The 14,597-nt window shown below is 44.9% G+C and overlaps 1 protein-coding gene across 1 annotated transcript in view; it reads left to right on the forward strand.

Annotated features, from left to right (window-relative positions):
• The window catches only part of TrpA1 (Transient receptor potential cation channel A1), a 143,269-nt gene that overhangs the window by 44,151 nt on the left and 84,521 nt on the right, over positions 1 to 14,597 (forward strand). The window contains exon 2 of the mRNA XM_075669202.1: positions 4,981 to 5,137. Coding sequence (XP_075525317.1) covers positions 4,981 to 5,137 — 157 coding nt within the window. The remainder of the gene's footprint in view (positions 1 to 4,980; positions 5,138 to 14,597) is intronic.

Genomic DNA, 14,597 nt, shown 5'->3' on the forward strand with positions numbered 1-14,597 from the left:
AAGGGATAAGAAAAGAGCAGATCGGGTGAGGGAACAAACGCGAGTTAATGACATCTTAGTTGAAATCAAGAAAAAGAAATGGGCATGGGCAGGACACGTAATGAGGAGGGAAGATAACCGATGGTCATTAAGAGTTACGGAATTGATTCCGATTCCAAGGGAAGGGAAGCGCAACAGAGGGCGGCAGAAAGTTAGGTGGGCAGATGAGATTAAGAAGTTTGCAGGTACAACATGGCCACAATTAGTACATGACTGGGGTAGTTGGAGAAGTATGGGAGAGGCCTTTGCCCTGCAGTGGGCGTAACCAGGCTGATGATGATGATGATGAAGAAGAAGCTCTCGAGTGAGAGCACGGGAGTCTAATGAGAACTGGTGCACGAATGTGTTTTTGAGTGGTCGTGCCACGAGACTTCTTGCACGCGCCAGCACTCTCAAACAGCTACTTGACGTTGACAAGAGAGATGTGCGCGTTTGGTTGTGGCCTAACAGAGCATTGGGCTGTTAGGCTGGGGTTGTCGGACGTGTAATTATTTAATTATTTTCGATGTGTAGGCCAGTTCGGCAAGACAGCGGCAGCAGTAGTAGTAGTAGTAGTAGTAGTAGTAGTAGTAGTAGCAACAGCCATGGTCAGTAATGTTGTCAACGGTTCACTATAAGAAAGCTTTGCTTCAAAAGAAGGCGAGAGTGGCAGAAGCGAATGGCACCATTAGTGCTCTGCTTTGAGTCGCCCTCTGCCGACGCACTGTTCACTGTCGCTTTGTCCCGACCGGAAATTGCTCGGAAGAGGAACTTCATACAAAACTTTACGGACGTAGGTTTGGAAGGGAAGTACACAATGCTGCAGTTGAGCACGACGGAGAACGAACGCGAACCTTTTCTGCAATTAGCACGCAAAGAGCTGCACACTCAGACTTCTCTAACCTCTCGGGCCTGCTTCGGTATGCAGAGGCTCCGTTTTTTACGGTGCGCTCCATTTGTCCTAACGGAAATGCCAACTGAGTTAACATTCAGTGCTCATACTTGAAGGCCACTGTTGACTATTGAAGCAAACGATACGCGTAAACGAATACACAGCACACGCGGAGCCATGCCGTTTAACTCGAAGTGCGTTTTTTTTACTGCAGTCACTGCTAAGGGCTACAAGCTGGGTTTTCTCTGTGCGTCCGTCTGCCCATCCTTTCCCTTAAGCCGAGGTCGTCGCCATCTCCAAGCCGATGTCCATCAGACCACCTCCTCTACTTCACCATTAGCTTCGCCGTACGGCGAAGCAAAAGAAAGCAATACTATTCCTACCACCGTTCGCAAGTTGGCGGATCAATTGGATGCTCGCTCACACTGACTTATCAATATTTTTGTAGGCAATGTACGGAATATGTTGTTGTTATTTTGTACACTATGTATCCCCTCACACACACAGCCGCACACTCACGTTCCTTCTAGCGCCCACATCTACTCGTCAACACATACCCGCCTACCTACTCGCTTCCCCCATTCACACTTACCGGCATCCATATGTGCTCGCAGTTGCGTCCACTTACTGCAGCGCTTACTCACTTTCGTATTCACACTCGCCGAAACTCGCCAACATTCGTACTAACGCCCACTCAGAATGGCATCCACTTCATTTCGTTCATGCTCGCGTTAACCGGCACTCACTCCGGTTCCATCGCACGCCCAGTCAAATTAACTCGCCCTTGATTACCGTGCCTCATGCCTATGTGTATATACCCACATCCACGGAAACCCGCCTGTACTTTTGGCGCCAAGAGTAGCGATAAGATGTTTGCTCATTTCCGTTCATACCCACGTTCAATCAGATCTCCGTCACTCCCTCGCACTCTATCGCAGGTCTGTGAAATCAGTTCGGAGCGACGTGTTAGTCAGCGTGTTCGGGAGTGATGAGTGGGCGTCCCGACCTGTGTCACCACTGCAGAGATTCGAACTCATATCCTCGCGGCCGTGTGCAGTTGGAGTCTGGAAGCGTTAAACTCTGGTCTCCAAGAACACAACGGAGTACGCCCGTGTGTGACTTCGTAGGTCACGGCAGAACTTTGCGCTGCGATTCAGGGCCCTTATTCAGTAAAACATCTTACGCAGAAATTGTTCGTAAGAGCAAATTTTCAGCCGATCCTAGTGCTGGACATATTATTAGGGAAGGTGACTGGCTAATCGCAAAGAGCGCTTACAAACAAAAAGCTTTGCGAATTCGGCGCCTGGTTTGAAACTTCGTGATTTGGGGAGCGTTTCGAGCTCAACCAGACTTTGAGATGAGTGGCGGCTTTGCTCGAATCTCGGAGGCTACAACAGGTAATGCTGTTGCGGATGTGTACAGTGTAGCGCGCACCGAAAACGTTAACTTGTTTTTACAAAGATGGTGATTTATGCTTCGAGATCCTGGTACGGTCCCTGTAAATGAGTTCAAAGCCCGAGGAACCGTTAGAGCCTGTTGATTCTTTTGTTCCTTCTTGAAACCCTCTACGATGACACTTGCTGAACTGCGAAAATAGATGCTGCATTGAAATTCTGCTAAGAGACGACAGACTGGGTTGAGAAGGGTATAGGAAGCTTTCGTTTACACTTCACCCGCCTGTGAATTGTGTTTTATTTTCCACACAGCACATTAAACAGTTTTTTGGCAGCACAAGCGAGGGAACCTGAAGCTGGCTCAACGTGTGATAAAGCGTCATGCGTCGCATTATCAGAGTGTGACCAGCATGTGATATACCAATGAACTTTTGTCGTTGTCATCATTTTCTAGATCCCGTTGTCTTGCGCCAAAGCGTGCATAGGACACACTGGCCTCTGCGCAAATGAGTGCCTACGTCAGCACAACACATTTGATCAAACCTACCTCACATCTCTCAGCATATCTTGACGAGTCTGGTAGCAAGCCTTTCTTTAATCTAACTAACATCATGATCATCAAGCACAGAGATGAAAAAGCCGTTGAACTAGCAGAAAATGACAACATAAAGAGGCAGCATAATTGTTTATCCGAAACTTCTATCATATTGCGAGTCTCAGTTCCTTGCTGATGTGTTCCACGATGTCACTTGATGGTATGCACACTCAGGCAGTGTTTTTTTTGTGTGTGTTTTGTTCCCAATTGTGATTTGCTCCTAAGTTATTATCATCGCTCGTTCTCTGTTTTTTTCTTCGGCGTCGTTCGTTCCATTGATTTCAATAATCGACCTAAGATCAGGAAATTGTTCCTCCGTTGACATCCAAACTGTAAATGTGCTTCTGTGCACAACTCTCCAGCTTTTTTGGATAGTTGCAAAAAAAAAAAAAACAGTTGATGGAATTCGACAAGTTAACTTTGGCGGGCCGTAAGTAAATTCCAGTACCAATGCATTGTTCAATGAAAGTTTAATTTACACCTTCTGTTAAAAATGGTGATTTTAACTCGCGACATAGTGCGCAAGATTCTTTACCGTCGTGACAACGTTGCCTTTCGACTTTCATTTGCTTCATAATCGGGCGTTGTCATTTTGCTTCATAATCAGGTGCTGCACTTAAATTACTGAGCTTTAGCTTTGGCGTGCCCATTTCCGTACTACCTCCGCATGCCAGTTCCTTGCCGCGTCACTGCCTTCACCCATACTCTCAGATAAATTGTCTCTTAATTTCTATGCTCCATGGTACTTCTATGCACCATTTCGTACTTAGCATGCTGATTTACGGAAGCTACGTAAGAAGTTAGGTAGACAAAATGTATCTCTCCTCGCACTTCGTAGTCACGTCTCGCAGTCACACGTCGTCGTGCAAAGCCCAAGTAGCTGGAGGGGGAGCCCCCACAGATTCTTGTCAGCAGAAATGGAGTCAGAGCTAGCCCATTCATCACGTCCAAGAGAAGGCCGCGACAGCTCGAATCCTTTCCCAGTCCCATTGAATTTGTTCAGTTATTGTAAACGCTATACTAATTGGAAGGCAAAACACTCGTGGTTTCTGGATAAAGCATTGCCTTTGGCAGCGCACCGATATCATGAAGTGCCATCAAATTTGCCAAGGTGTTCAAGCTTCCTTCTCAAACAAGTGAAGGAAAGAAGGACATCACACAATACATGTGCAGCGAAATCAATCAGCTTAAACCTGCGCGAAGGGAGAAGAAAAAACTTTTTTGAATTCTCCGCTATTCACTAACATTTTTGCGTGCCTGTGGTAAGATGGCGGTGGTCCGGCGTCACTTTTGGCCATCATCTCCACTCCAGCAACTTTTTTGAACCTTCTTGGCCCAAGGATGCGAGCCGCATCGAGCCAGCATTCGAGGCTACCACACAGGGCTGCGAATGAAAAACCCGAAAAGGAAAACAACGAAAAGCAAAACGATCTGAAACTTTCGCAATAACTGCCATATTACATGGTTTGTTGATATTTTAGGAATTGAAACTTTTTTTCAAGTAATACTGAGGCTAAGTAAGGAACAGTTTCACAAAATTTCTTGCATAAAACACGGACCAATTTCTTGTTCCCGACGCGGCTACTGCAAGAACCCTAGCTAGCCGCCGCAGCGTTGTACGCTATGCATGAAACAGAGTGTAGTAATCTTGAAAGCGCATAAATTATTTTTAATGGAACTACCAGGAAACAGCGCTTACAGCAAATGAAGGGCGAGTGTGGTGTTCTCGTCATTTACATTGTTCTGTTCGTTAAGCAGTTTTACCGACTCGTCCAAGTCGCCATCTTCTCACGGTGCGTCCCGAACTATGCCAGGCAACGCTAAAGCAAATATTTCGCTTAGCACCGCAACCGACGAGCCTTATTTTTATCTAGAAGCCAGGACTTGTAAGAGAAAGAGAGAGAGAGAAAAAAATGCAGTAAGGCGCTCCTGCGCGTAGTCTGCTTCATTCCTCCATCGAGTTCTTCATTTTCCGAGCCGGAACGGTTGATGAAATTACGACAATTCAGTTATCTCTCCCTACGAGCTTATACTCATTCTGCTCCGACGTCTTTTTCCTTTTTCTCTACCCCGTACCGCAGGCGGCCGAGAAAGGAAACCTACGTGAGTTCGAACGCCTCTTCACGGCCGACGAGAAGCGACTCCAGTTCCGCGACAGCCGAGGTCGGGCAGCCGTTCACCATGCTGCGGCACACAACCGGGTCAACATCCTCGACTTCATCCTGAAGCACGACGGCGGTGAGCGCCCTCTTCTGGCTTCGTATCCGTTTCCCTCTAGACTGCGGAGTTTCCCCCACAATAATTGACAGACAATAATGTGGCGCATGAAAAGCAGGTTGCCATTATCCCTCAAGAGTGTATAACCAGCTGTGTCTTACCAGTACCCTCGTACGGGGCAGAAACCTGGAGGCTTAGGAAAAGGGTTCTACTTAAATTGAGGACGACGCAACGAGCTAGGGAAAGAAGAATGATGGGTGTAACGTTAAGGGATAAGAAAAGAGCATATTGGGTGAGGGAACAAACGCGAGTTAAGGATATCTTAGTTGAAATCAAGAAAAAGAAATGGGGGGGGGGGGGGCATGGGCAGGACATGTAATGAGGAGGGCAGATAACCGATGGTCATTAAGGATTACGGACTGGATTCCAAGGGAAGGGAGGCGTAGCCGGGGGCGGCAGAAAATTAGGTGGGCGGATGAGATTAAGAAGTTTGCAGGGCCAACATGGCCACAATTAGTACATGACCGGGGTAGTTGGAGAAGTATGGGAAAGGCCTTTGCTCTGCAGTGGGCGTAACCAGGATGATGATGCTGATGAATGTGGCGCTAGCACCCAATGCATGTCGGAATTTCAAGGACTCAAGACATTCCGGCTGGAAATGTACTGGCGCAAGGAGGCGACATCGTCTCAGGACTGTGTCTGAACCCGGGCCAACTTCAAAAGGCACTCAATCCTCTGTGGAGTTTTGGAATGTAAAGCTGGCATAGCGACTCATTATTAGCTCCATTCTCTCTATCCACTACCCCAAAAGCCAACGCTTAGATAAATTAGTTCCTCTCTCTCCTCCCTCTACATTAGCTGCAAGTTTCCGAAGAAGCTACCAAAGAAATGGTGAGAAGTACATATATTTGCCCAAACTTCTATCTTCTGGCTTCGAGCGATTTCGTCACACCGGGAATTTATCATTTTTTAAACAAATTAATAACCTACAAATGCAGCAATTTACAATAATTACGCGTGTTCTGAGAGTCTAGTTGCCTTGCTGTGTTTATAAACAATTAGTACCTTCGAAATTTAGAAACACAAAACCTAATGAAACACCTAAGAAATACATTTGAAGCCACAGACACGAGGAACAGAGAAATCCACGTACTAATCGTCATTCCATTCATGGCTGAACGATCGCAATGCCGGAGTTTCATCTAGTAATTATTGTATGAAATCTTATGAGATACACAAGTTAAGTGCTATTTTTTCCGCGAGCGGCAGCAGCGCCGATCCCTCCTCTAGCGGAGAGATTCGAACGTGGAAGAGAGCTTCCCGCCTCGTCGTAGCGTTGTGTCGCGTGCTGCTGGCGTTCGGTAAGCACGATGGCTTGTGCATTTTACGGAATAAGCGTATTTTCAAGATCAATGTTATAGACGACCTTGTCACTGTTCTGCGGAACACATTCGGCGTTCGTTATGGCGCATCTGTCCAAACATTCTTCTCCGCCGTAAACGAGAGGCGCGGCAGACTTTCGGAGAAATCGGCAGACACTTATTTTGACAACACGGAAGAAAAACGACACGTTGCTGAAATACCAACAGAATGTTCAATAAATTTCGGAGGGTTTGTACGAGGATTCATGACCAAAAAACAAACTGACACACAAAAAAGATGTTGACAAACATATACATTCCCTGTTGTCCAGTATAAGCCTATGCTAATTTCCAAGAAATTATGAGCCAGCTATAGCTCAGCTGAGAACCATCGAGTAGCAGACACTCGCCTCGGTGTTCCCGCCGCCTGAAACCAGTTCCGCCTCGGACAGTGCCTAGTAACCACGAAACCGAATTGGAGTCTGCACGTTGCTGTTGCCAAACCAGCGTACGTGTTGCCGTTCAAAACACAGCACGAGTTCCACGAGCAAACAAGATATAAAGCAGGCAGCCTCTGCGTAAACAAACCATCGAGGGAGTGCCGACGTGATTGCCGACGTTGAACGTCTCTGTTTATGAAGGCCCCTTAATTCTATGAACAAGGCATGAAGACGGCGTTCGTCATCGAACTAAGTTGGTATCTAAAGGCGTTGCGGTACAAGGTAATGCAGTTGGTATCACCGATGTGAGCAACTTTATTCGAGAGACACATAAGAGAGCTTTGTCTTGGCGTAGCCGCATTACCATTGCTCCGCAGCCGATGAACCGAGAGTTGGTGGGAACGCGCAACACGTTAAGCAACATACGAAAAGGGTGTCTATTTTCAAGGTGTGTTTGCTCAAGTATAATCGCACTGCGGTATAAGGCGTGGTCACGCGAATCGCCTTTTGTTGTGCAACTGAGATACATATGGGAAAGCTTTAGCGCGATGTTGCCCCATTGCCGCTTCCGCATCACCATAGTGTCAAGTAGGTGCCAGAAACCAACAGCGCGATGAGCAACACAGTAAGGCGGAGGCGTACGTCGTGAAAGAGTGCTGAAGTCTCTCTGCGCGTGACGGTTCAAAGTGGGGCTGTCCACAGAACGGCGGCGTCAAACTAGATCGCCGCGTTAGTTAGTTTAACTTGACGTAGCCACACTACCGTTGCCGCGTTACCGTCGTGCCGAACAGGTGGCAGGTACTAACAACAGGGAAGCATGAAGCGAGTCTTCGTAATCGAACTGCGCTAAAGTCTCGGTTCGTTGCGGGGCAACGCAGGATGATGCCCATGGTCGACGTGTGCGACTAAACAAATATGAGAGAGTTTTAGCTTGGCGTAGTCTTATTGCCGCTACTGCCTTATAACGACATACAGCGGAACCTGACAAAGCGACAAAAACAAAACACAAAGAAGACGTACGTCTTCACTGTATGCTGAAATGTCCATGCGCGGCGGTACAAATGAGGACAATATACCCTACAGTTAACTAAAGCTGGCAGGTACGTTAGAGAGTTTCAGAATGGCGTAGCTGTGTTTGCATTTGCTGCATTACCATCATACCAAGAGCAAGCAGGGACCGACAAAGGTGTGAGCAGTACACCAGCTTATTGCACTTGCGGTGTAGTGCGGCAATCCACACCTCCATTGTAAACGCATGAGATGTGCATTAGAGAGTTTTAGTTTGACGTACTTATACTTCCGCTGCTGCGCTACCGTGGTGTCGACAGTTGGCACGCAAAGACAGCGCATTGAAGGAACATTCTTCAATCAAATTATGGTGAAGTCTCATTTACGCAGCAGTACATAAGAGCACCAACGATATGCGTAACGCACCACCGATATGCGTAAATACAGTCAGTTGACTGCGTTCATTGTCCACGCGACGGCGTTGCTTGCATCTTTATCTCATTCCATGTACGTTCCGCTTAGAAAGTACAGCATTTTTGCGAATATTTTCAACTTAATTACTTAACGGAACTTCTGCGGAGCGACATTAAGAATGCAGCAGCGGCAACAAGCGGCGCTGAAGGAAGGATGAGCGCACAATGGAAGACATTTCTTTCCCGCAGGTTTAAACTTAGTAAGTGAAACATTTTTTGCTAATATGTTCCACATATATAGCGGCACTTCTGCGGCAGGCTACTAAGAGGTACTCATTTTAACACTTCTATACTTTCGGGACAACCATATACTGAAGTTCTATCTATCTATCTATCTATCTATCTATCTATCTATCTATCTATCTATCTATCTATCTATCTATCTATCTATCTATCTATCTATCTATCTATCTATCTATCTATCTATCTATCTATCTATCTATCTATCTATCTATCTATCTATCTATCTATCTATCTATCTATCTATCTATCTATCTATCTATCTATCTATCTATCTATCTATCTATCTATCTATCTATCTATCTATCTATCTATCTATCTATCTATCTATCTATCTATCTATCTATCTATCTATCTATCTATCTATCTATCTATCTATCTATCTATCTATCTATCTATCTATCTATCTATCTATCTATCTATCTATCTATCTATCTATCTATCTATCTATCTATCTATCTATCTATCTATCTATCTATCTATCTATCTATCTATCTATCTATCTATCTATCTATCTATCTATCTATCTATCTATCTATCTATCTCTCCATGATGCATATCAGTGTATATTCAGCAGCTACATTTCACCGGAAGAGTACTTCGTTTATGCAAGCAATGCCACGTCACGAGCGTATGGGGTCATTGTGAGCGGCGTGGCTGCAATTCCATTGTGTCGGTGCTCCAAAAGTTCTCGTTTGATGAAGCGCCTTGGCGCACTTAAAAATGCGACGGTTGAAGTTGGGCGACGGTCTATGAATTGAGGGCACGTAGAACGTAAACATTACAGCTTCTAGTCTCTTTATTTCTCCCTCTGCTTTATTACGCTTCATTTTTGTTTCTTTTTGCTCAAACCAGAGCACTATCTTCAAGGACAACCCACTGGCCATTGTGCGTTAGCAGCGAATATTAAAAAGCCGCTGACTTGGCGACCTTCTGCAATCGAGCCTCTCTTATTCAAGCTCTTCCGGCTCCTTAAATGCCACTCGATGTGATTTTATTTTTCTATATTTAGTAAATCGTAAGGTACTCGACACTATACATATACTTTTTTTCCATATAAGCTCCCTGGCTTCCGCGCTTCACATGACTGGCTCGTTTTTCGAGCACGCCCATGTCTGGAACTCTGGCCGTAGAAAAGTGCACGACGCTAAAACGCAGTTACGACGATCGTCTCGATCAAAGGACGTGCTGTAATTTGTCGTAGTGTGCACTTTTTACAGCGTGGTCTTGGTGTAGCAGAACCTTGCCGAATAATAAAAAAAAGCAACGTCAACGCCTTTCGACAGAAGGGCAGAGAGGTGCTTCACGAGATAATAGAATACCATCACGATAACACATAAAATTCGCAAACTATATATATATATATATATATATACTAAAACAATGCAGTTTAGGTCCTAAACTTAAAAAATTCTCCGTCCAAAGAAATACCTTTCATCATAGCCTGCATTTTTAAAAATCAATCAATCTATGCGAATTTTATTTATCTTGTGGAAATAGTTAATTCGCTTGAATCACGCTAGCATATTAAAAGCTCACAGATTTACTGCGATATGTTATGCGCACCACAATACGTACCCGATATAAGGACTATAACCGTGAACTACCTCTATTTCCGTACTATAGACAGCTGTAGTTTGGAACACCTTACCGCATCACATCACATCATCCACAGCATTTCCCTAGTATAGGCAACTTATTAGCTTTCCCCTATATCGTATCTCTCAGCTAACAGTAGCCAGGCTGTTCAACGAAAAAAAAAGGAATATAAAGAGAGCAGTTTGCAAGACAAAATTTGAAGACCTGTGGTATGCTGTTGTCAGAACGCTGACAAGCGAACATCGTTGGTCTTACAATTGTACCTTGCACCATGTCCTTTAAACATTTCTTTGGCAAAGAAGCATTACTTCTTTGCCCAACTAATGGCGGCATCGACAATGATTCAATGGAAGACAAAGTACTAGCTGCACATTCTGTCATTTGTCTCTTGCGCACGGGTTCATCACGAGACCCATGCTTGCATGTTTTTTCTCGTGTAATAAGATAAGCAAACTCTGTGCTTATGTGTCCACCATAAGTGAACATGCCGCCATTACCTGGGCCAAGTTGTAAAGCAAGCTTTACAGTTATGAAACTGGGCAATTTTTTGTACGTAGCAATATTTTACCATAAACGGCTTTTCTTCAAGGACGCGCTAGAATAATGTTCAATTTTAGGCTAGGCGCCGTGCCTTACGTCCCTCTCCCCTGCGTCCTCGTCTTCTTGCGCTGAATGTGCTTGGAAAGTCTCACCGGCTCGCCCAGTGAAGTATGTTATCCGTCATTGAATCCCTGTGAGTCGATCCGGCACACTATAAATAAAGGAGACGGGCACCAGCCTCCAAAGGGAGTAATAAGAGAGTTTTAGCTGTGCGGGATGCGTAACACGTCATCGTGATACGTTAGGCCTGCTGGGCATGCGCGCGTCTTCAACCACTGGGTACTGCACAGGTTATCGTGATCAGGAAACGACTTGGCGGCACAATTACCAACCCGTGCAGACAGGCCACTTCGACGTCAGTTCGTGCTTGCCGCTTCCTCGTTGTCGTGAAAGAAACAAATAAGTGGTAAAATGAGCCACCATTTATTTCCATATCTCGCTGAGGTCAAGGTATTAGCGATATTTTGGTGTTATTATTGAGATCAGCTGTTTTTTTAGACGCCCCCGAGCTTGCAGGAACGGCATCAAGCCGGAAAAGTAATTTCATTTCCACTCCCAGATGGTGTCACGAAATTAGCGTTGTATGTTCGTTGGAGACGCGGAAAGCTTTACAAGAGCAATTCTTTATGGCATCAATAATTTTATTGCGCTCTGGCACGGTAGGAACAGCGCCATCTACTTTGACTGCCGATCGTAATTACTTTTCTTATTTAGTTACTGACACGTAGAAAAATCAGGAGATGTCGGCACCGACAGATGATGGCAGCTGCTTCTTTTGGCACGAGAAACATGAAAACGTTTGACCCATTCCACATGAACACAGAGGTTAAAAAGAAAGGCGCATTATGGGATGGCACCAGATAAATCTACAAAGCCCGAAACGTCGCTACGCAAAACAAAAATACAGCCTAAGGTGTTATGTAAAACTAAAGATAGCAGCATAAACACAAAGAACGTCACCAATTTATGTTGCCGGGTATTATTCGAGTTAACAAGGCATCGACGCGAAATCATTAGAGCAAGATCGCCGGACGCGCAGTTCAATCTATTCTACTCAAACAGTTTGTAGAGAAATGCACAGAACGGTCCTAGTATACGCGAAAGCAAACGAGACGCGAGAGTTGTGCCTCAATGTCGTGCACGCATTCTCTCAAGCCATATTGTTCTATTCGCGCCAATTTTCCGAAGACCTGTGTATGCGATTACCGAAAGCCCCCATGTGATGTCATTCGAAGCGGGTTAAGTTTCTGCAAGCAAAGCTTAACCTCAGTAGGATGCTTTGGAAGCGCTTCCGAGTTCGAGCTGTACTTTTGATGTCGCTTTCCGTCAAGAGTGCCAGAGACCCGCACCAGTGGTTTAGGCCGCAACATCGCCTTCCTTTTTCTTAAAAATTGACTAGCCGCACTTATTAATTCAGCTCGTTTCGGGTGAGTGTGAGGGTGGCCACTCTAAGCCCTAAAAGAATAGGCTGCGTGGGATTGAGAAGTCTGCGCCAAATCGTTGAAACCTGCGACAAAGTGCTTAACCGAACTCTGCTGCGCTAATCAATTAGTCCCAGTAAGTACGAGAGTTCTTATTTTTTGGACTTGTCATAAAATAGAACATCCATAGTTTATTGTTCAAAGAATTGGTCTGCGGGTTTATGAGATAAGAAATTTTCCTGGCAGTTGATGGGCCCCGACGACGTTCCCCAGGGTTAGCTGGAGATTTCTGGGAGAAGTATTTGCCATGCAGAGCGCATCGGCTGGTGAAAATTAATATAACGACACCCAAAAACACGGCATGCTGAGTGATTTTTCTCTTTCTGTACTTGCGTTGTGCTCCGGTGCTTTTGTGCAGAACCACTGTTAGCGCAGTGGACAGTGGATAGTGCAGGCTTAGGTTAGCCCGTGTTTAAATTTGGCTATGTAAAGCTTTACTCCTCTAAACTAAACAAGAGAAAGGAAAAGCTTTCCTAGATATTGCCTGAACGTTCCCCGATGAAACGTGCTGTTAAGTTTTCCTATAACTTATGACTACAGTGACTACGGCCGTCGTAAGTACGTCGTCTGCAGAATAAAAAAAAACAAGAGTGCTTTAGAAGAGCAAAACGACCTAAAAAAATAAATTGACTAAGACAGTTTTGTTGCTCGAGCACTTCTAAAAATGTAACAGGCAGTAAAACTATGATAGACGCATACAGTTTATTGGTCGTATAGTTAGGCTGAATGCAAACGTCTGGTCGGACCCGCTACGATGATCCCTCTTGAAGCTTTGCTTTAAGACGAAGCGCTCATTCTGTTCGTATGTTTTTAGCAAGAAACTGTAAAAAAAATGCACCTGTGCTGACCTGCATAATCAAACCAACAATTAAGACTAATTTTGTGCATGCGCCAAAGTAAGTTCTCTTTTGTTTTTTGTTGGGACGACTAAAGACTTGCCTACGGAACCTATGTACAACCAACTTTCTACAGATGGGCCTTGGACCTTATCCCATGGCGCATGCATTCGCTTGATTTCTTCACAGCAGTTTTTTGTTTACGTTTCTTAACAAGCGAGCAAAAGACGGGGGAACCATTCGTAGGCAAGGCACATCATCGTAATATACTGTCGCTGAATTACGGTGAAGAAACCAGCCGAAGTAAAAAAAAATAAAGAAAGGAAGCGAGACGATGCCTACTGAATGCATCCCTTCAGGAGGGACTCGAAAGAGGGTCTGAGAAAGCCCAAAATTGGATTCCCTTCCGCATCCCACGACGACGAGCACGTTCGAGGGATGAAAGAAGAGATTGTTGACGTCAAACTACTTCCGCATTCAGGAACGGCGCCGTAAAAACAAAGAAAGAATAAGCCAAAGTCGCTCGGTCCATTTTGTTGCCTCCGCGCTGTGTTTCAGTCGTTTTATGCCGCGGGATAAAATAAACCCGCGCATAGAAGAGCAAGACCCCAGAAACAACACTCGGTCCGAGTCGCCGGGTCCAAACGACCTTATTTATATAGAGGGCGTGATGGAGGACGCGCTACGCGAATGAACAGCCCGCACACTCTGCGATTATTGAATTCGACCTTCCATGTTGGTCGGCTAGAGCCAACATATGCGCCAATGTGTATGCACAGCCATCTCGCCAAGCGGTTTCCGCCAAAACTTATCTCCATAATCATCGGCGAGTTTCGAGAGGTAGCAACCAACGCGAAGAGTGGCTATGCATAATTTGAAGCAAACGTTCACTTAACTGAAACTGCGCTGTTCGTGTTGTCGCGGTGGACTTGACACGGCCTTAAAAGTTGCCAACGTTCGTCAACTCACAAACGTTTTCAGTGGAAATCAAGTTTCTTTGTACAAATTTACAGTACTTATCACTCCTAATTAATATAAATTGCTAATAACTGTGCTTACAAATTGAACCTCCACCTTCTTTGATAGGATAAATTCAAAAGTGTAAGTTTAGTTTATAGGTAATCGATGAGAGACGCGGTTGGTTCAGCTAGATTCAACACAATTGAATGGAATTCAATATCGTATCGATTAAATTCGATACGCATAAACAGCAGTGAGCATTAGGATGCAGCGGTAAGGTGCCAACGGCTTAAAATAGTTTGCTATTTCTTCTGAGCTACGACGGAAGAAAATGAAGCTGGATTTAGTTTCTAGTAACGAAAAAATAAAAAAATAAAAGGAAAAGAAACTGTCTATTGCTGGAACTGCTTTTCTTTATTTCTTGTTTTATGATTTCGTGACGCTTCATAACCAATCTAGTGCACCGATACTAAAGTGTATTTG

This window comes from Dermacentor variabilis, chromosome 9, assembly GCF_050947875.1.
Source record: "Dermacentor variabilis isolate Ectoservices chromosome 9, ASM5094787v1, whole genome shotgun sequence".
NCBI lineage: Eukaryota > Metazoa > Arthropoda > Arachnida > Ixodida > Ixodidae > Dermacentor > Dermacentor variabilis.